We start from the raw sequence: 22,900 nt of genomic DNA, 5'->3' as shown, positions 1-22,900 counted from the left end.
TCAGACGGACAGATTGACAAACAGACGACAGACAGACGGCCATTAACGGACCGACGACAATCGCTTAGTATACGATTTTAAAAATTTAAATATTTCGTTAAAGGTAAAAACGCATTGTTCTTGCTGTTTATCAATACTTATGCGAAATGTAGAAGAAATTTTTCAAATTGTACCATTCGTTAAAAAGGTATAAAAATGCGTGATCAAAAAAAGTTGTATCACCAATACTACATTATACAATTAAATTTAAAATCCAAATCGACTGGCACCCTAAATCTTTTTTTTACTGAACTAAACAAAAATTTTGTAATCACATTTCGTCCATGGTTAATAAAGCCAGAGGAGTGCTTGGTTTTATTAAAAGGTGATCAAAAGAATTCGATGATCCTTATGTCACTAAAACTTTATTTATTAAAAACTTACCGTCTTATTCTAGTAGACTACTGTGGATTAAATTAACCTCCCTAGCCAACCGTAGAACGATGCTTGGAACTGTCTTCATTTATAACTTTATAAATGGTGAGATTGACAGCCCCGACTTGGTAAGTCGGCTAAACTTTTCTGTGCCAAGTAGATTAACTAAAAATTATATTCCCCTAATATTGAATCATTGAGTCCCTTGGTCAGTTGGTCGGGTAAGTAGGCCGTGAGACTCCGCCCAAAAATAAAAAAAAAGACGATGTTTTTATCCAAATTGGTAAAAAATAACTAAATATTAATTTATGACCGAGATGTCAGAGTCGTAAAGGCGTAAATCCAATCCGCCATAAAAGAAAACAAAATACATTTTTTATGACAAAGTATTATTTCTTTCCCTGCCATTAGTGGACCGATTTTATCACCTTTATACTTAAACAAGATAATGACATTTACAGATTTTTCTAACTTATACAATTTTAAAAGAAGCTAAAAAGGCAACGTGCATACATTATATCACGGATAAAATTTGACGTGGAGAACTTTTCGTCTCACAACAAAATCGGCTATGTATCTTAACTAAATAAAAAACTTTATAAAAATCAACAAATGCAGTGCCTATAACTTAATCTAACACATATTTGGCCTCTTTTAGCTTCTTTACCGTTCCCATTCCTAGATCATTATTGGGTCCTCCTTAGGTCCCTCGCGCAGCTCTTCCCCCGCGACCCCCTGACCTCGGCGCTTGGCTAGATTCAAGTCTCGTGCCTCTTCCATGGTTGTTGGAAGCACCTTGTCCGCCGTCTCGGGAAAAGCCAAGGTGAGGATGCCGCTGATCAGAGCAAAGGTAGCGAATAGTATCTGCGGGGCGTAGATATAGTACTTAGCCTGAAAGGGAAAAGTGACTTGGATTATTTGGCTAGTCATAGAGGAGCTTAGCACATTCTAACCAGTAGAGGAGTTTGGGGTGCCAACATGGATCCGATGCGTCCCACCATGGAGCAGAGGGACAACAGGCTGTTCCGCACGTTGGTGGGAAAGATCTCCGACGTGAAGAAATACAGGATCTGGAAGCTGCAGGTAATGGCTAGCTTTCCAATTAGGAACAGGGTTAGGGAACCCGCGTAGTTATCTGAAAGCAAATAGATTCAATTTATTTATGTGTAGGAAGACAGGATAAATACTCTTAAATCAGTTAAAGACTATTACCTGCTGGCACTCCCGCGGAGGCGCCCATGCAAATGGCACAGAGCAGCATCGAGGCGCAGAGCGAGTAGCGCCTGCCAACGCGATCCATTATGACCAGGGGCAGCAGAAGGCCCGGGATCTGGATGAAGCCGTTCAGCATGAAGTTGGTGTACTTGTTGCCGCCCAGGTTAACCGAGTTCAGACTCAGTCCCAGTGCGATCAACGTGTGCGTGAACCAGCAAAGGCAACAGTTGGCAATCCGCAACGAAAAGAATCGCACGGCTCGCATGATCGGGTACTGGCTCTCATTGGCCTGGCTGAGCTTCTGTCGGTTGGTGGCCAGCAGCTCCTCCACCTGGTCCTCGGGCAGGGATCGCTTGTTGATCCGAGCAGCGCGTCGCAGAACGGCGGCGGCCCGCTCTTCGGCTCCCTGGCTCAGGAGCCAGCGAACACTCTCCGGCAGGATCCAAAGGAAAAGGATCTGTAGCACTGCCGGGGCGTAGAGCACCCGGAGCAGCCAGCGCCAGTGTTGCACCTGGGAGGCCAGGAATCCGAGGAAGGCCTCTCCCAGTGCATAGAAGATCGTGATAATCGTGGCCGCTGCCACTCGACGCTTCGGGCCCACCAGCTCGATGGCCAGCAGGAAGGCGGTGGGGAAAAGGGTGCTGCCCACAGCCATGTCTAGGAACTCGAACACCAGGAACATGGGGTAGTTGCTCGATAAAGAGCGGATCACGCCCATCAAGGCGCTCAGGGATCCGGCTACGGCTAGCATAGTGCGTCGTCCAAACCTGAGATACAAAGATATAATACTGGAAAATCCTCGCAGATTTTAGGATAACTTACCGATCCGCAAAGAATCCTCCGAGCGGTATGCCCACAAACTGGCCCACATTGTTTATGGTGCCCACCAAAGAGAGCTTCCATTCGTCTTCACAATATATTCCGAACTTTGGGGGCAAAAACGGAATATCGTTAGGTATTAAGTATCTAAGAATTGAATCAGCTATCGTATTCTATAGTCTTTTTCAGAAATTAATGATTATAAGTAAATAAATAGTTCATTATTATTATTATTTTGATAAACATTAACATTTTTTTGAACTAAAAAGTTTTCCAGTTAAGTTAAGTGCCTAGCACAGTAAAGCACAACCACAACTCAGCACTTTTTTTTATTGTTAGTGCGTCGCTAGCTTCTGAGAATAAATAAAACCTCATAAAAAATGTATTAAATCAAGAATTTCCCGCGAGGTTTTAATCAAGAGAGTTTAGCTTTGAATTTACTTCCTTATCTTCGCCTACCCACCTCCGTTGATATAGTCTTCTCCTCATCCCTGAACTTGAAGTCGTGTCCGCAGGTCTCCGATTTATTAGTAAAGTACTGCTCGTCGCAGTAGGGCCCGGATGGATCAGTGAATAGCTCAGTCTCGTTGACAGCGTAGCGATGGCAGGCATCCCAGGAGTTCTTGTAAGGGATAGTGAAATTTAGCCAGCTCTCCTCGTACACACTGCCGGAGCTATCGCACTGCGGGACGTTACACCTAGTGACGTTTCACATCAGGAATATAACTCGAAATTAGATTTCACGGACATTTGGCCTACCTGTGAACCACTGTGCTCGCCGAGAAAACATAGGAGATGGAGAAGAAGGCGTTGAAGAGCATGGGAATGCACAGCAGAACATAGTTAATGATCTGATAGCGCCCGAACTGGCCGATCCTCACCAGAATGGCATCCAGAGAGTTGTCGTCATCCCCACCTGCCATCGTCGCGTCCGTGTCGGCATGTCCATTGGCTTTGCCACTGCTCGGGGAGCTGCCGTTTCCATTTTGGCTGGTCATGATGGTATTCAGTTGAAGTGCCCGTTAGACACGTGGTAGAATGCACTTTTAATCGGTGTTTTATAACTCGCGGCCCGCGATCTTTTCGCCCCGTTAGCTTTCGGCCTTATTTATAGACGCTCTGGAGCGTCTCGCTGGGAGCAGTGCCACTCATTGACTGATTTAACCACACCAAATGGTTGAGTTCGCTGTGTTTTGACTCGACGCTCGCATGGCTCGCATGGCTCTTTCCGATTACGCGTCTCTCGTGCGTTTCTATTTTTAATCTGTCTGCTCTTCTCCATGCCGCGAGTTCTACGCTTCTTATCGGGCCTTTATCAGGCGCCAATCCAAAACTATTTGCACTTCCCAACGCTCAATATTAGCATTAATCCGAGCGCGTTAAGTTCTGAATGGTTTAGCAGCATGCCGTTAATACCAATCGATATAGGAACTGGTTTCGCTCTCACTGATTATCTGTCAGACGGCGAGACATGGTGTCTGGTGGGTGGCTAACAGCTGTTCCAGCCTGTTAGCTGATTGCTACTAGGTCAACAAGTTGTCCGACCTGGCACTCTGCTCCTTATCTTACGCTATTTGCCCGATGTCATTGACTTTGGCCATGTGTCTGGTTCCTCTGTTTGCCTTTACACTTGATTTACTTTACCCGACCATAAGATGATTAAGTGAGGAAACTGTGTACACAAGTTCAGTGCCTGGTTGACTATTCGATCGACTGGGTTGCCGAACAGATTGATAAATCAATGATAAGTTACGATGAAGCCACAATAAATTGGAGCTCGGTGAATTATTGGCGCGCTGTAATTGAAATCGGTTGATAGATATATGTGTGGCACTGGCCCCACTGAAAGAGAGCTATAAATCGGTAATACCTGGCGGAATTGCTGGCCATACAGCTGATAAGCACCGACTGCAATCGGTATTAGATACATTTTTGAGCTGAACAATTATTTATTTTGTTAAGCCACTTGAACCTAAATCAATTCACCATACCGAACTATCTTTTTTTTTTTCTCTCGAGCGGCTCAGGATTGCGGTGTCGTCAGCAAATGTGGACGTAGTCAGCCTCTCGTTCGTAGGGATGTCTGCTGTGTAAAGGACAAACAGGGTAGGCCCCAGGACGCTACCTTGTGGGTCTCCGTCTTCAATGTTATACTCGTTGGATGTCGTTGTATTGCATCTAACCTCAAAGACTCTGTGGTAGAGGTACGACTTAAGTAACTTATGAGTGTTTTCTGGCAGTAATGTTATGATTTTATGCATAAGGCCTTCAAGCCACACTCGGTCGATTGCCTGAGAGACGTCGAGGAATATCGCACTACAATATTCCCGATGTTCGAAGGCTGTACGAATTTCTGAAGTTATCCGGTTGACTTGCTCGATGGTTCCGTGGCTTTCACGAAACCCGATTTGATGTGCCGGGATTAAGTTATTTTCTCTTAAATATGGTGTAATGCGCGTGAGCAGGCATTTTTCCAGTAATTTGGACAGGCACGATAGTAAGCTTACGATGAGGGAATTGTGTGGTCTTTCCCAGGCTTCGGTATCATTATAACCACGGACTTTTTCCATTTTTTAGGGTAATAGCCAAGTTTTGTGATCCCGTTAAATAGCTTGGATACTACATCCACTGCGCAGTTTGGAAGTTCAATTATAATTTTTTGGGGTTATTAGGTCGCCCCCCTGGAGCCTTTTTCGGTTTTATTTGCTTCCTAATGACGTTAGCAATTTCAGGTGCTTGGAACAAAATCGGGTTAATTGCAATTTCAGAGCTAAGCGGCGGTAGTTGAAGAGAGTTTGTGGCGGCGTTCGGCTGAAATACATCTCGTAGGTGTAAAGCAAATGTTTCGGCTCTGTCTTCGTCACAGCGGGCCCAAGTACCCGAGGAGTTTCTAATCGGAGTGACTGATTCTATCGGAGAGCTTAGATTTGGGTGAGCTCTCCACAAAGGATGCTTTGTACTGGTCGGTGACAGTTTCTCAATGTACCAGCGCTGCGCAAGCTCCTCTTCTTGCTTGAGGGTTTTGGTGAGTCTGCGGGTGGCATCATTATAGAGTTGCTTCGAATGGGGCGATCAGCAGGATTGCCAAGCGCTTCGTTGACGTCGCTTTTCCCGAACCAGTTGTTCGATTTGCAGATTAGTTTTGTATTGGTTGCTACGCACGATTGTCTCTTCTGGTGTTGAGATTTTGGCTGCCGCCACGAGTACTGACTCCAGGGCATCAGCACAGAAGTCGATGTCGTTCTCTATGTTTAACTGTGGTGTTAATTCAATGTGGGAACTTACGTACATTTTGTACTTTAGCCAGTTAGTTCTAGTCGAGGTCAGCCTGAAGGGGTGCTCGATTACTTTCGGGCTTTGAAGGAGAGTTATTAGAACAGGCGAGTGGTCCGATGATAAGTCCGATAGCGATTTGGCCCTTACTAAATTTCTTGGGATGTTCTTGGTAACAGCGAAGTCAATTAAGCCCGGGAGTTTTCTGGGGTCAGCTGGACAATATGTGAGGCTGCCAGGGGAGACATAGTCGAGTTTGTTGCTCAAATTTATGATTGCTTTATACAGTTGTCTTCCTTTGGGAGTCACAAGTCTTGATCCCCAGTGCGTGTGCTTGGCGTTGTAGTCTCCTCCTGCTATAAAGCGATCTCCGAGTGAATTGTAGAAGTCCAAGAATTGCTTTTCAGTTATTGTAAAACGCGGTGGGCAATAGACAGCGGCTATAGTGATACTTCCGTTGCCTGCTTGTAGTTTTATAGATGTAGCCTGCAAATAATTTGTTGCAAACCTCTGGTGAAAGTGGTGCTTAATGCGTTCCCTGATTAGGATTCCAGTTCCTCCGTGAGCCTTACCGTCCGGATGATCTGAGCGGTATGAAGTATAACCTCTTATTGTATTTACTTGTGAGATGCGTTTCTGCCAGCAGCATTACATCTATTTGGTTTTCATTGAGGAATTGAGTTATTACAAGTTTGTGCCGTGAAATGCCATTGGCATTCCACATGGATATTCGAAGACAAGACATCGATTATTTAGATTGTTGGGATGTGAGCAAATTTATTAAAATGTTCTGATTTTGCATAAGGTTTGTCATAGTTGTTTTCATGAAGGACATAAATTCCATCATACCCTGCTGTAAAGTCAGCATCATGGTTTCCATGCTCTTTGATATTTGTCCTATTGCTTGCTGAGGTGTTATTATATTTTGCTCAGAGCATTGAGCTTGTGGGAACCCCGTCTGATTAGCAAGCCCTGATTTTAGGGCACTGGCGTATGAAATGAAGGTCTGGCTGGGCCATTCAACAGTAATCCTTCTATGCAACAGGAATTGCAGTTTGTAAAACGGGTGCACTTAATTTTTCTTCAAGGCTCGGCTTTCTGGCTCCAGTTCGACCTTAAAGAGTGGTTGCGGCTTTTTATTTTTGTTGATAATATTAATAATATTTTTGGAGAAGAATCCTTTTTCTTTCAGTGCCTCTTTTATCTCATTGGTGGATACGTCGGGCTCTATGCCCTTTAGCACTACTTGCAAGCCCTTGCTACCCTTGAGCTGGTATGTGTAGTAGGGTTTCCAAGCCTCGTCTAGGTAATTAGTTACAGCTCTGAATTGATCTTCAGTTTTAGCTTGAAGCTTTGTTTCATGAATATTTCCTTTAACAAACGGAGTAACATAAAAGTTGTCATTCCCGACTACACTGCAAGCTCCATGAAGTGGGAGTTGGTGTGAGTAGGGCGGGAGAACAAGACCGTGCTCTCGCACTGTCAATGGTCAGTAGGGCTAAGTTGCTCTTTGAAGAAGTTCTTTCTACTTCTGTATCACGGGTTGAGAAATAAGAGATATAACTGTTTCTCTGGTCTACGGAGCGTCTACGCTCATTTTTTGAATCGCCGCTCATTGAGCTATCTATCACTCGTGGCACTTCTTAGTTTTTATAATAACTTTTCAATAGTTTTATACATAGCACTAATTATTATTAACTGTTTTTAGCAATAAGATTGCCTTTAATACACCACTTCAGTATTTTTAGTTATTGTTTTTCACTTTTGAGCGGTTTTTTTCCGGAACTCGCGCAAAACACGTCTGCACTCTCCGGCTGTTGTTTGAACTATCTAAGATCGATTTTTTATTTATGAAAGATTTTGCTTCATTAATAAAAAATAACATATTACACGCTTATTCCATTTCGGAGTTTAATAAAACAATTTTTACGGTGCTCCTCAATTGAATCGAATACGATTAAACAACAAATTTTAAGAGTTCATGATTTGTAAAATTTTTAATTCAAATCTCAGTCATTAGTCTTTGGACGAATCTTTTAAATTACCTGTATCATATAACAATAAGAGGTGGTGGAAAATAAACGTGTTTTCGGAGCACGTAAAATCCTCGGCGTTTCATATTTCTGGTCGGCTTAGGGTCGGTTGACAAAAAATAATTCAACATTTCTCTATTAATATTTGACTTTTTAATGTCTTTATAACCAAACAAAAATCGAATTATAATTTTTACGTAACTAATGGGAAACCCATGGATGAAACGATGTAAATTGTTCTTTTCTTCTATAATTTAAACGCCGAGGAGAACAATCCGAACACAAGTTGTATTTTAAATATTTTGGTCGGCAGGTTAGGTGTTGTGGGCTATGACGTCATGTCGACTGCATAAGAGTTAATGCGTGAATATCTTCCTACATTTCGTTCAGCTGATTTCCACAAATATTTTTGAGCTAAGACGCGTGCATTTTTCACCTTTTCTGCACCACACTTGCTCTTGGCCTTTTTAACCCTCTTTGGTTGCTTTTAAATGCTGCTTGGAAGTGCTGTTACTGGAAGCATTTCTCTGCTACCCAGGTGCCAAGCTCATCGATTTATAAAAATTCGTAAAAGAAAAATAATAACTACTCAATTTGTTCGACATTATTAGGAAAATTTATAACCCTGCATTCTGACTTGGCGGCATCTGGAACTTTTCCAGAGAACCAGAAAAAGACCCATCCACCGTTGAACACTTTTTTTCGTATGCAGAATGCGTCTATTAAAATTAAAATACACTTACAGTCTTGGTCTTGATTTTAAGAATAGCCAAAAAAAGCAACTATGTACGCCTGTTGGTTGGAGTTAAATTTGTTCCAGACAGCTGATAACAATGTCGGTGAAAATTAAAAGGATTGAGCTGAAACCCCAAAACGGAGATATAGCTCTGTCTAATCAGCTAATTTTTACGTTTTCTGGTTCTCGCCACAGAGGAGCTCGATCAAGCCCTTCTACATACAACTGCATAATTCGAACTTCATTAATCTCGAATTTCTCCGAATGATTGCAATTGCCAATTTTTACGTTACAAATTATTATAATTTACTTTATATAAATATCAAAAACATTTTGTACAATTCGTTTTTCTCTATATGACGTTATTTTTATAATTGAGTAATTCGAATATATCAAGAAATCGGAGCGGTTTTAAATATTTTTCTAAATAGAGAAAAATACAATTGCGTTAAAAAAATTTTAAAAAAATAGTATATTTTTCAAAATATTTTTTAAGTATATATATGTATAGGTACATATATGTAAAGTTGGTATTAGAAGTGGTTTATTTAAAGTAAAAAGTACGCTGGGATATTACATAAATGATCAATGCTTACAGCATCGTTTTTAACTTCCTATAATAACTCAAGCAACTGAAGACAACTTTAGGCAACTTCCACCTCTTCCTTCTGCGAATAGATCTCCGTGCTAATTCCTTCTCCGATTTCTGATTCAACTGTTCTCTCGATCGCCGAATACCATTAACAACGAAGGAAATTTATATACTACCTGCCCTGTTCTGCCTTAACCGTTTAAATATATAAGTATATATATCAGGGACAACGAATTTTTATTTATTTTATTTTTAACACTAAAATATAACGAGTATAAATTAAATAAATTAATTGCTTAATTAGTTTAAAATGTCAGTTTAATTTAAATTTAAAAAGTGGGGCCTTTAAACTTTTTTCTGGTATTTAAAATGATCTAAGAAAAAAAAGTAAAAGCGAGTTGATCGATATAAAACTTGGTTGGACTTTTTAAAAAATGAAAATCTTTAATTTGTTTTAAAATTATAAATGGCTTACAAAATTTTGTGATGCCCATCTTGGCAAATTGCAAAACTATCCGGCACCTACATCTTTGTTTGTAGAAATATTTTTTTTTGAGAAATAAGTTTGTTAAACAAATTATCTTTTCCAAATCAGTAAAATTCCTAATTCCTAATATACGAAATTTACCCAGTGTAAATTCATATTCCAAAATAACTAAAACCACAGCTAATGTGTCTGCAGGCTTCTTAGATTTCTAAATTGTTTATTGCTCAATAAAGACTTACAAATTTGTTGGTCATCAAAAACCGCACGCTCCGATTACATTGATCACTGATACCGGCGACGCGATACTGCCTCAATTTCGATTAGGCAGAACTTTTCGCTACTTTTGTCTTGGGTATACTTTTGTCCAGGGCACGAGCTTCAGCCAGTGTGGTGGGCAGCACCTTGTTAGTTGTTTCCGGGAAGAACAAAGCCAAACCCGAGCAGGTAAATCCAAATAGGGCAAATAGCAAATGGGGAGCATACTGGTAGTGTACGATCTATAAGCAACGTGGTATTTATTGGCACAAACCGGGCACTTATTTAAATGTTACTCACTAGTAGAGTGGTTTGGGGGGCCAGCATGGAGCCAAAGCGACCCACACTGGAGCAGAAGGAAAGCATGCTGTTCCTGCAGTTCGTGGGAAATATCTCCGAGGTGAAGAAGTACAGGATCATAAAGCTTCCGGTGGACGTCATTTTTGCCAGAAAGTAAAGTATTGAGGAGGTCAGTGGGAACGCTGTTGGAAGAGTCGAAAGGATTAGAGTTTGAATTTGGCGTTGAATTCCATTCGAATACAGATATAAATCCCTTGATAAAAATAACCAATTAAATGACTCATACCGAAAGTTTTTGGTTGATTTTACCGAAATGTAAATGTTGATAAATTCTTTCGAGCACCAGTCCAAACACAAGCTCACCTTCATCCGTGGCAGCCACTGCCAAGAGCAGGGCCGCACAAGTGAATTGGCAGGAGCTGAGCGCCCAACGTCGTCCTATCCAGTTCATAAGAGTGGTGGCCATCAGGATACCAGGCAGCTGCATGAACCCCGTCATGCTAAAGTTCTCGAACTTGCTGCCACTTAGCTGGGTGGAGTTCAGGCTCAGGCCCAGGGCGATAAGGGTGTGGGTGAACCACACGAAGCAGCACAGGGCGGTGCGACAGCCTAGGGCCTGGAAGATCTGTCGGACGCTGTAGTGGCCACCGGGGGCGGAGGACTGGGCCACCAGCCGGCGGTTCGACCGGATCAACTCGTTTAGCTTATGCTCCGGCAGTTCCTTCCGGTTCACCCTCGCAACCCTCCGCAGAGTAGCCTTGGCGTCAAGCTCCTTCGACTGACTGAGCAACCAGCGCACGCTCTCCGGCAGCAGGCAGATGAAAATCAGGTGCAGCAGAGCGGGAGTGTAGAGCACACGCAGCAGGACGCGCCAGTCGCGCAGGTAGTTGGCTAGGTAACCCATGAAGGCCTCCGCCAGACCGTATGTCAGGCTTATCATGGTGGCGGCCACCACGCGGTGCTGGGGGCCCACCAGCTCAACGGCCAACAGAAAGGCGGTGGGGAAGAGGGTACTGCCCACGGCCATGTCTAGGAACTCAAGGCTCAGGAAACTGTAGTACTCCGGCGCGTGGGAGCGAGCCAGTCCCGCAAAGGAGCTTAGGATTCCGGCGGCGACCAGTATAAATTTCCGCCCATATCTATAGCCAAAAAAGAACTTGTTAATGATGCACAAGCAAAGCCTAAGCCAAAAAGTGGCAAGACGTTCTAAAATAGGGTAATAATATATAGAGGCATTTCCCTTTCCATTTTTCCGATTATGGGTTTTTTTTTACAAATTTCAGGGCGTGCGAAAATTTTTGAAAAAAATTAAGTTCCCCGTTGTTTAATCCAAATTATTCTTCACGAATCAGGACGTTCATACGAACAAACGGATAGGAAGGCATGGCTACCCAAAACATTTTTCTCAACAAGCAAAGAGTATCAAAATCTACAATAAAATAATGACAACATTTTGCGCGTATCTGTAATAATCGTTTTCATTTCGCCCTTCGTATTCAACACCAGTTTGGTTGGATTTTAAACGCGCTGTGAATAACAACAATTTTTTTCGACAATACTTAAAAATGCGAAAGTTAAACCAAAATGTTATTGATTCAAAATGTCATTGCACCTTTCCCACCAATGAAAATATATCTGGCTAAGCAATATGAAAGTATTTGCCTGCTCATTTAACATACCGATCGGCTAGATAACCTCCTAGGGGTATGCCCACAAACTGTCCTATATTGTTGACTGTGCCCACCAGCGATAGCTTCCATTGGTCAGCGCAGAATATGCCGAACTGTTGGGACAGAGAGGAGCTGTAAAAATCAAATCAATAGCTTTCGGAAATACCATCGAACCTACCTCACTGGCAATCGTATTATCGTCGCTTTTTAACTTGAAGCCCGCCTCGCAGCTAACTCGTTGACCCGGATCGAAATTGCTGGCATTGCACGTAGTGGCACCCACCAGATCTGATCTCACGGCGTAGTGCTGGCACTGATCCCAGTTTCCGTGGCGGTGCGGAATGGTGAAGTTAAGGAAGGGTTCATCATAGCTGGTACCCAAGCCATCGCACTGAGGGATGTTGCATCTGAGAAAGATTCCCAACTTTAACATGGCAATAGCACTATCAAACCTGCCCACCTGTGAAGCACATCACCGGCAGTAAAGACGAAGGAAATGGAGTAGAAGGCGTTGCAGATGATAGGGAGGCAGAGCAACAGGTAGTTGAAGATTTGGAAGCGTCCGAACTGGCCGATCTCAATGATGATCGCGTCCAGCTGGCTCTCCTCCCCCGCCGACTTTTTAGTTTCTGCGGAATCCAGCCCAGTTTCAGGCTTCTCTGGAACGACCTCCAGTGTGGGCTGTAGTTTGGGCATGCTGCTGCCGATATCGCCAAGCGTCGCCAAGTGACTGACTCCGGCTTGGAAAACCGCAAGCCCGACGCTTGTTGACGACGCTTAATTGGCTAAGTTATTCACGGCGGAGAGATTTGTCCCCGAGCAGTTTCCCTGATGTTTTTTCACACGTTCAATTACCTTAGCTCGCCCACAGAAGCCGGATTTAATTGCCAGATTAACTATCGGAGATGAACGCCTCAAGAGCAGCCTTCTTTTAGCTGGCAGGTGAACAAACTGTCAGCTTATTACGAACTCAGTGTGGCCATTGTAATGTAATTATGCTTTTATTGTTCAGATTCAATGCAAGAATTAAAAATATCACTTGAGATTGTTGTTTTTGTTGTAAGAGAGTGTGATTTGGTGTATGGGTGAATAAAATGACTACGAAACTAATGTATAAATAGAGTACGAATACTTTAAGGGTTCTAAAGCTTAGTTCAAAGGAAACTTGGATTAACATTGCGTACGAATACAAATACAGGTAGAGAGAGGGTTTCCTTATTACTCCCGATCACACATCTGGTTTAATATGGCAAATACCGAACAAACTCGCGACGAGCTAGTTATTATTACAACCTAACAGCCCAGGAGTTCTTCCCCGTCAGCTCCATAAATCATCTTTAGCATTCGTATCCGAATGTTGCGTTTTGTGTCAAATATAAATGTCAATAAATTATGCCTCGTTATGGGTGTGCCCTAAAACTACAAATTACATATCCATCTATTTATGGAGACAAGCAAAGCTTCCGTGCTCTCTACTTTGCTACATTAATATCAATCAATCTTATCGATTTTCAATATGATAATTTCGTTTTAAACTATTTTACGCCGACTACAGGTTGTACATGGGATTACTGGTAGCGTCAAAGAGCTGAGTTCCTGTAGACTCGATCATGGACCTCAGGGCAATGCTCCGCTGCTTGGCCACCGCCTTTCGCAGCGTTAGCTCAAACACATTGTCCTCGTCTATATTGTCCATCGGCATGTGTTCCCGGTCACCCTCTTTCCGATCAGGAGTCTTGAACACGAGCTCCTCGTGATCATAAAGGACACATGTCTCTGCAAATTCCTTGGCAAAGTACTGTGCCGTGTTCCGATTTTGAATAACCTCGCTAGGAAAGCACTGCAGAAGTTCTTCGAAGCTCAGCTCAGCCACCAAATTGTTGAGTATCTCTGCAAGTTTAAAATTATATTATTTGTTCTTTTCGATGAGCTCTTTTACAAACCCGAAATGTGACCCTTCCAGTTGGGCAGCGCCTCCTGCTTGCTGAGAATTTTCCGCAACAGGCTCTCCCAGTGCTTAGGCGTGAAACCGCAGGACTGCATGATAATTAATTTCAAAAATATTTAATATAAGGGTTGTAGACTTACAAATTTTTATAATAATTAATAGCTGTAGCTGAAAGCATGATTGAGACTAATTACACCTTTTTGCCGAGCATGGACCGGAAAGAAAGTGGTGCGCTCAGTGAATATTGTTTTATTGGAAAAGTCCTTGCAAGGTAGCAGCTTAATGTTAGCATAGAATGAGTCCCTTGAAGGTACTGCCCCTCATATCACAGGTCTCCCAAATCTGTTATCCTGACACGATTAGGGAGCAGTTCAAGAGGCACAGAGATATGATAGTACTGTGAAGACTACCGGCTGTCTTCTAAGTTTCAGCTCAGCAGTGTTTTGTGTTATTTAGCCAATATTGATCGCCAATATAAGGAGTAGCGAACCAAAGCGGATCATTGCTGATCATGGAATAAGTTTTGCAAGCACTGGCTTTAAAAACTTTGTAAGTTTCAAATAGTCAAGAACGCGTTTAAATACCATGAATATTTTTTTAAGAACGGAAAGGATAATTAAGCGTCTTTAAGGGTGCCTGAATGAAGTCCAGTTGCCGCTTAATATCCTTGAATTTTCTATAGCTTAGAACTGTCAATTTTGATTTACTATGCCGTTCATTGGAAACTAGATGATTTAAAAAGGTTAGTTTAAAATGATCAATTACCTTTCCATATTGCCACAAAAATGCGGGACTAAAACTAAGCAAGTAGTTTATGGCCAAATTCTTGGGCAACACGATGACCAAGAAACTGTCGATGCCCATTAAATGTGGCGTCTTTTGTATAAAGGCCAAAAACTCTGAGATGATCTCGCGATCCACTTTACTGGAGGCAAGCAAACTTTGAATCTTCAGGGTGAGGGTCAGCAGCTCGTTGTTCCAGCTGAGGAAGCGCACCTCAAACTCGCCATCGTCCTTGTTCGGGTAGCTAAAGTCGCTTCGTTCGAAGGGCGGAAGGCGGTTTAAATACTGCGGTCGTTCCAGCAGACAGGGAATTGGGCGAATATAGTGCTTAATGTGGCGATCATACTCCTCCCCTTCTGGCAGCTTATAGTCAGGAATGAAGGGCACGTATATCAACTTGCCGGCCAGGGGATCGTTGATATTTTTTACAATCGGCTTGGGGCTATAGTTGGGAGCCATTCCCACCATGTAGGAGATGCATTCCATGCGCAGGTTCATGAACTCCTCGCGACCAGCCTGTTGTTCCACGTCCGCTGACTGCAGGTCAGTAATAAGATCACTGAGGACTTTTAGGCGCCCCATATACATACGAAACAGGATCTTGAGGCCCTTGAGATTAGTGGCAGCCAGATCATCATCCGCCTGGGGTTGTGAGAGCGAGGCATTTGAATTGCGCTTCTGAAAGGGCGATGACTGTTGCTCCTGCAGCTGATCGTAGACGATTCGCTGTTGCCTGCCACTGATCGAAAGACTTGCCGATCGCTCTTCATGCGCCGAACTGGCGCAAGAGCTGGACAGCGACTGGGCATCTGCTTCGCTGTGCAGCGAGGGAGCCCGCGAACTGCTGCACTCCTCATCGTAGTCATCGTCCAACTGCGGTGGTGTGTGCGATCTAATCTCGTGGGGCTGCAAGGACGAGCTTACGTCGTAGATATCGTAAAAATACACCTGTAGAATGTTAACGAACACCTTCTGCGAGGTTTGGTATCCTTTTTGGCCAATGTGGGAGGCGATGTAGTTAAGGAACAACTGCAGAATCACGTCTAGCGTCAAGCTATGTTCAATGCACAGTGCATGGATGAAGACATCACTGACTGCTTCGATTAGCGCAGGCTGCTCATTGGCCAGCAGAATCGTCTCGCAGAAATCCGAAAAGGAAACGATCGTACTCGGAGTTGGTGTACTGACCGCAACAAGCTTGCTCTTTCCCCCTATCCTTCTGATTTTTTTACCTCGCGAATTGGATTGGGAGTCTGCTTGCTGCTGATGGCGTCGCTGATAGATAACAGTGCTGTCATCAAACAGAACATTCTTGTGCCGAATCAAGGCGGTGGCTAGGTTGCGTCTTGTGGACTTTGCAATTATCTCCTGAGCCAGTAGATAGTTGGACATACGGCAGGCCATCACAGCTAGCAGCAAGTTTTCTTCGGGGGAACTAGATGGTAAACTAACAAAATTGGCTAAGGTATCTTAACAGATTTGGGATATTCACTTACAGTTTGTTCAAGTACTTGAGATAGTTGATCAGCTCTCCACTCATGGAGTCCGCCACCACGGGTGAAATCAGCATTATCTTTGGAATCTCCACTGGTGCATGTTTAATGAACATGTTAAGAAACTCCAACGAAAGTGGAACCTGCTTGTAGCCCTGCTGGATCACCCGGGCGGGCGTAAAGTACGGACGTACCGTCTGGTTGAGAAAGGCCGACTTCAAGCGGTCTGTCCCCAAACTGAGTAGGAACAGTTTAACCGTGTATATCAGTCCCGCAAGCTCAGTGGTCTCCACGGTCTCATCGATGTCCATAAAGTTCTCTATGTAGTTATTAAAAATGTCTACCAGATGAAGCTGGCACATTCTGTAGAAACCAGTAGCCTGGAGATAAACCTCCTGTTTGTTAGAACTGAAAGAATAATAGATACATAACTATTTAGATTCACTAGGTATGCTAATTACATAAGTTATCCCCGACGAGCGGAAGGCCTCAGCTGCTAATGCTCTTATTATAGTTAGTTCATACTTTTAAAACGTAAGCTAGCTTTATATAAATAAAATAAATAAATATAAATGCTAACATTGAACTTTAAAGACCTTCTGCAAATGTAAAAAAAAAAACAAGAGAGAACGCTATAGTCGGGTGCCCCGACTATCAGATACCCGTTACTCAGGTAAAGGGAGTGCGAGGGAGATGGAGATAGAAACTTTGATCACGCATAACTTTTTAACGAATTGTCCGATTTGAAAAATTTCTTCTACATTTCGATAGGTATTGATAAACACAACAAAACTGCATTTTTACTTTTCCGAAATATTTAAATTTTTAAAATCGTATATAAGCGATTGTGGGCGTTAAAGGGGCGTGGCACCTTTTGAAACAAACTTGCGCTGCGTAGGAACTCCTAGAATCTGCATGCAAAATGCCAATCTTCTAGCTTTTATAGTTTCCGAGATCTCAGCGTTCATACGGACAGACAGACAGACAGGCGGACAGACAGACGGACAGACAGACGGACAGACAGACGGACAGACAGACAGACGGACAGACAGACGGACAGACGGACATGGCTATATCGACTCGGCTAGTGATCCTGAACAAGAATATATATACTTTATAGGGTCGGAAACGCTTCCTTCTACCTGTTACATACTTTTGCACGAATACAATATACCCTTTTACTCTACGAATAACGGGTATAAATACAAATTATTTTATATGGCGGCCATTAGAAAAAGTCGTTCAATTTGAATTACCTACAATTTAAACCTTTATATAGTTAAACAAAGCTTTCGGAAATGTGTTCTTTTAATAGCAAAGTACTGAAGAAGGCGCCCAAAAAACAGATGGACAGATATAAATTAAATTACACAAGCTATACCTTTTGGCATTCATAGGATAAATTGTCTCTATATTTAGACAAATAAATGTTAAGATATTTGTCTAAATATAGGGCATCAAAGAACATCTTTTAGATCCAGCCTGTTGATTCGTAATGTTAATTATTTCCCTAATTTTTTTTCTTACGTACCGTATTGAGAAATCAGCCAGCTTTCTACAGTTCGTCACGAACATTTTCCGAAGATGCAGCTCCCGTTCCGTCCCCAAGCGTTCGCCCTGCAGCGTGAGACTCAGTCGCAGCATGACATGCGCCTCCTCCATGAGATCGTAGAAGTTGCAGCTGCTCGCACTGCGGTATGACTCCGCAATGCCTTCAAGATCCTCTATTATGCACTCCACCCGAGGAACTTCAAGGTTGTACAGCGTCCATTCGTTGGCCGCCGCCGAGGATTGTGCTGCACTGCTGCTCCTCAGCAGGCTGTTGTGTTTGGCCTTTGCCTCGGCCAGGAGACGAGCGGCTATGTTCCTCTTAACCGCCACCACTTGACCGCCGGTCACCTCACCCATGCTGCGCCGCTTGTGCTGCTCCAAAGCTGCATTCGTGATGAGCACCAACTGCTCCCGGTTCACGCATACAAACTGAACGTGCATGAACGCGGCCAGACCCACGACGGCGATGGGCGAACTCACATCTGGGGCGGATTCCTCGGGGAAAAGACCACCTATCGAGGGGTATTCAAAGCGGTTGTGAAAGAGCTTGTGCCCGATGCGCGAGGTATGCGTTTCCACGGACTCTGAAGTCACTGCATACACCACGTAGTCGTTAATGTGAACTTGGATGACTGGTGCTGTAAAGCTGTAGCTGGCCACCGGCTTTTCGTTCTCACTGTACCACTTCCCTTGGGCGGAAAACTGGTACAGGAAGCCATCCACACTGCTGGCCACCAGGAGGGCGTGACCCATGCACCTCTGATGCTGCGACGACTTGAGCGTCCGGCGGTTGACGTGCTTGAAGGTGGTCACCGCACTGGGCACCTGTTGGTTGCCCATGTCGTACTCGTCGTCCTCTTGATCCACTCCTTGGCTGCTTCTTTGGTAAATGGCCTTGAGATCCATGCAGCGCAGTATATCCAAAACACGAGGTTGGTTCTCTGAGGTCTTCATGCAGATTTGAAGCAGCTTCCGCACATCATATTGCACTGAGGCATCTTCCATATGGCTTCCCCCGGCGATGCCCCTCACATTCATGGCCTTGGCCTCGTTGACGAGCTTGATTTTTATGTCCGCAGCTCGCTGGGGACTAATAGTGATATCCTGGTTGTCCTCTTGACCCTTTCCTCCTCCGAACTCACTGTCATCCCATTGGGAGCGCAGGTCTGGCTCGAATTCCCTGCCGTACGCATTGTTAACCAGTTTGGCCAAGCTGAAATCCAGTGGAGACCTTCCAGGCAGTGCTCCATTTATGGCCACCGGTGGTTTTCCACTGCTCGTCGACTGCAGGGAGTCGCTCTCGCAGCTCTGCTGGCTGTGGCTGGAACTGACCACACCTCCACCTCCCCCACTGGCACTAGCCTTGCTGCCAAGACTCAGGGATTCCGAGAGCGGCTCATCTCCGCCACCGTAGTCGTTGTCCAGACAGCTCACATCCTGCCCTCCACTTGCTCTACTCGCTAGCGCATCCACCACCTTGAAGGCCACGCAGTATCGATGACTGAGGCAGGCGATCACGTTCTCCGCCAGACAGAGACGCACTGGGACGAAGTTCAGCTGCACAAAGAACTTGAAGGGCAGGAAGTCGATGAAGGCGAATCTGGGCTGGGTGTTCTCGTGGACGCACTGCGTGTATTCATATAGGTAGATCCTGTCGCGGCTGCTCACGATGATGTTGCCGGAGGTCTGACAGCACTGCACTAGCTCCGGCGGACTCCGCAGAGGCAGCTCGATCACATCGATGCTTTCCACCAATGGCGTCTTGGGCGTGGTCATTGAAGCTATCCGAATGGTGATGGGCAGCTCGTTGAGGCGGCTGTCCGGAAATTTCCAAAAGTTGGCGTAGATACGAACGAACATCTTCGTGTCGTCCTCGGAGCAGACAGTATTGCTGTTGCTGCTCGACGTACAGCTAATGGTGGAGGAGGAATGCACTGGACTACCCGCCTGCTCTTTTTCCAGGGTGAGCAGGTATTTTCCTGTGGGAGATTCAGCTTTACTTGCTAATTCAGAAGCTTTAAGTGTCTATTACTCACCAGCCTCACAGTATATCAGTTGCACCACCTCGCCCACTGTGGCCAGAGTGCTCCTGCTCGGCGTTCGCTCATCGCCTCCGGTGGTGGGGACGTCACCGGAAGCTTCGTTAGACTGTCCCTCATCCAGTGGCGCTCTCCTTGTGTCCTCCGACTCGGTCTGCTTGCCCGCAATGTCGTAGATCTCAATAAACTGCTCCGCACTGCTGATGGCTATCCTATTGTTGCCGATCAAACTGGCTGCTAGGATGTCGCCGTTCAGGGCGTAGGTCTGCTGCCTAGCGAAGTTGTAAGCCTGCAGGATCTTTACCATGTTGGCTCCCTGAGAAATAAATAAGGGATTCTTTTACTTCGAAAGACAGACACAAATTGTAAACTACGCCCTCGGTTGAGGAGAGTGACTTCATCGCCGGACGTACACAGACTGATGGCCTCACGGTGAATACGCCGCTTGAGCAGACAATTTTTAGCGGGGTATGAGGAAGAGAAAGGGGAAGTCCGAGCGAGAGTGGGCTGACCGCTTAGCGGGGGCTCTGTCAAGTGGTTCTTGTTTGGGCATGTGAACCATTAGCATAATTGAGCGCTTATGCTGGGGGGAGTGGATAAGGGCTTAAGCTAACGTGAGAGTGAAGCAGTTAATTATGATTTAAATTACAAAACTGAAGCTAATATGATTGGTATTCAAGACACTGATCGCAATTAATTAGTGAGATCTTTTAAAATTGACATAACTGCGGTCAGAATAGTCTCCATGGTAATTATTTTTATACCCTTGCAGAGGGTATTATAATTTCGGTCAAAACTTTGCAACGCAGCGAAGGAAACATTTCTGACCCTATAAAGTATATATATTCTTGATCAGCATCACCAGGAGAGTCGATCTAGCCATGTCCGTCTGACCGTCTGTCCGTCCGTCTGTCCCTCTGTCCGTTTCTACGCAAACTTGTTCCTCAGTTTTAAAGCTATCTGCTTGAAACTTTCCCAAAAGTTGTCTTTTTATTGCAGGCAATTATAATTCGGTATGGGCGACTATTTCATATAGCTCCCATAGGGACAATCGGAAAAAAAAATTCAAAAAAATTATAATTTTGTTTTTAATTTATTTTTTGTTCTTTGTGATTTGTTTATATTTTAATATTATGGAATTACGGTTTTAATTTAAATAAAATCGGATAACAATATCGTATAGCTGCCATAGAAACGATGGCAAAATGCAGCGCAAAATCGACATAGCTTTATTGTTTTTAGTAATATAGGCATAGAAATCGAAATGTAGTCGATTTGTAATAACTGCAAGGGTATATAAACTTCGGCTTGCCGAAGTTTGTTTCCTTTCTCGTTAGAAATGATTTAAAAAACCAATACCAAAATTAAAATTCACTAGAACTGGAACTATAATATATATTATTTTCAACAATAAAGTAATAGGGGAAACATCGAAACTACTTGTACAACATAACATTCTGGTATAAGATAAATACACAAAGATTTGTTTCACCCCCGAGACTCTACATACATACATATGTAAGTTAAAGCAGAGTCGCATAGCGTACTGCAAAGGTCAGTGCTGCACCTTTTACTTCTGCTGGAATTCCTGCGGAGTCCTGCGCTTCAGTCATAAAGTAAACAGACATGAAATTAGGTCACAACAGTATACAAAAACACGCCCTTCCTGTTCTCTGTCAACCCCTCCCCCGCACCCCATGCATGAGATTTAGGAGCCACTTGAAATGGGTTGGGCGCTCGGCCATCGGTGGGCTATACGTGCGTTTGCCTAATTAAGCCATTGGATATACACTGGCCATACACTCGGCACATCAATCAAAACAATCTGAAACCGGAAGCGGGGTACCGAAAATAGAACGCGATACGACCGGAGACATTTATTTCTGGTCGTTTGTTCAAATCAATAAATCCGGCGATCATAGTCCGTGCATTAACCCAAATGAACTTGGGAAACGGAAAAGCCAGGACTTCGTTATCCGAAGGGATGGGTAGGGCGTAAGCAAGGGATGTGTGTGTAAGTAAATTGCATTTTGGCAACGGCATCCAGAGAAAAATCAATACCTAAGCACTTTCCAAGAAAGCCGCTTGCCACTACCGCAATTAGGTGATTATATATACCTTTTGTCGATTTTACATTAACGTTTAACCATTTTATTCATAAAATTACAACAGTTACAGTTTCCACATTTGTGAACACTCATTTTGTTACTGCTTAGGCGTCTATGTCCCGGCAATTATTATTGATTTCAAAATAGCGATATTTAGGCCGCATATTAAAAACTTAGCACCGGACCGCACATTTTTATATGCACTGGTTTGTTTATATTTTTACCGAGTGAAACAACAATAAAAAATGTTACTCATAGTGTGACCAAAACCTTGTTAGTGATAATAGCTGCAAACATTACTAAGAATCACCTACGATGTTTTAGATAAACATAAAAATTTAATAATACCCAAATCCCACAGAACGCATCCTATAGGAACGATTGGAATGTTTGACAGATCTGAATCGACAAATTATACTGAGCCCCATTCACTATACAATCTGGCAGCGCCATAATAACATTTTTTAAAGTAGGATTTTATCTCTCTTAAACAGTTTTCAAAATACTATTTTTTGATTTTGTTGATTAATGCCCCAAATAATGGATACAAATTTGTCAGAACTTCTTATTTATAGAACAGGATCGAAGGGAGTTTATAATATTAAAATATTTTATATATTACTACAATCTTTGCATTTTAGGATCGAAGAGTCATTATTTCGATCTTGCGGAGTCTCTCTATAAGAGTTGCTTCATAAACCATAGCTTTAAGAAATCTTGAATTATTTCCGATCAGGTAAATTCCAAGATTATGTGGAACTTATAGTTAAAAATCCTTTACATTTTGATTTGATGTTATTAAACTAATATAATTTAGGCTCTGCAACAAACGTTTTATTTCCGGCTTCTTTTCAGTTCCCTAAAGGTCATCTACAAACAAATAAGGAAATCCAGCTTGTCGCAAACTTTAACCCTTTTATTTGTAATCAGGGCATTAATACATCAATTCTGAAATTTTAAAAGGATTAAAATTCAGGGCTTTTTGGAAGGTTATCAATACTTTTAAATACTTTTCACTTAATGCTGGAATGTTAATCTACCAATGTCACGGCAATTCCTTATGGACATCCCGAAAACGAATGGTGGGTTGTTCTTCGTGGGAACTGGCTCTTTGAAATTAGAAATAGTACCCAACCATTGATTCAGGGAATTAAATAAAATTAAAATGTATTTTTAAACAGTTT

At 43.3% G+C, this 22,900-nt stretch overlaps 3 protein-coding genes across 4 annotated transcripts; all 3 read right to left on the bottom strand.

Moving 5' to 3' along the window:
• Positions 1-736: 736 nt before the first annotated feature.
• Positions 737-4,214, bottom strand: LOC108052683 (organic cation transporter protein-like). The gene is made up of 6 exons (XM_017135128.2): positions 3,208-4,214; positions 2,912-3,146; positions 2,452-2,555; positions 1,627-2,396; positions 1,368-1,549; positions 737-1,305 (listed from the first exon to the last, which is right to left on the bottom strand). Exons 1-6 carry the CDS (start codon positions 3,444-3,446, stop codon positions 1,093-1,095), a joined length of 1,743 nt encoding a protein of 580 aa, XP_016990617.2. The 5' UTR covers positions 3,447-4,214; the 3' UTR covers positions 737-1,092.
• Positions 4,215-9,753: 5,539 nt separating this feature from the next.
• On the bottom strand, positions 9,754-12,657 carry LOC108052682 (organic cation transporter 1-like). The gene is made up of 6 exons (XM_017135126.2): positions 12,255-12,657; positions 11,973-12,201; positions 11,804-11,907; positions 10,488-11,263; positions 10,125-10,306; positions 9,754-10,066 (listed from the first exon to the last, which is right to left on the bottom strand). The coding sequence occupies exons 1-6, from the start codon at positions 12,488-12,490 to the stop codon at positions 9,890-9,892; spliced, it is 1,704 nt and encodes a 567-aa protein (XP_016990615.1). The 5' UTR covers positions 12,491-12,657; the 3' UTR covers positions 9,754-9,889.
• A 115-nt stretch (positions 12,658-12,772) lies between these two features.
• Positions 12,773-21,979, bottom strand: LOC108042699. Of its 2 annotated transcripts, none has more exons than XM_044460737.1 (7): positions 21,727-21,979; positions 19,606-19,924; positions 17,550-19,548; positions 16,022-16,426; positions 14,508-15,972; positions 13,738-13,831; positions 12,773-13,684 (listed from the first exon to the last, which is right to left on the bottom strand). In XM_044460737.1, the coding sequence occupies exons 2-7, from the start codon at positions 19,913-19,915 to the stop codon at positions 13,344-13,346; spliced, it is 4,614 nt and encodes a 1,537-aa protein (XP_044316672.1). In that variant the 5' UTR covers positions 19,916-19,924; positions 21,727-21,979; the 3' UTR covers positions 12,773-13,343. The 2 variants fall into 2 exon arrangements, with proteins under 2 accessions (XP_044316672.1, XP_044316673.1); XM_044460738.1 differs by having other exon boundaries at positions 14,508-15,960.
• Positions 21,980-22,900: the final 921 nt, after the last annotated feature.

The sequence above is a fragment of the Drosophila rhopaloa genome, unplaced genomic scaffold (genome assembly GCF_018152115.1).
Source record: "Drosophila rhopaloa isolate 14029-0021.01 unplaced genomic scaffold, ASM1815211v1 contig_216, whole genome shotgun sequence".
Taxonomy (NCBI): domain Eukaryota; kingdom Metazoa; phylum Arthropoda; class Insecta; order Diptera; family Drosophilidae; genus Drosophila; species Drosophila rhopaloa.
Note: the sequence above shows the minus strand (reverse complement) of the source record. Positions and strands in the feature narration are given on the sequence as shown.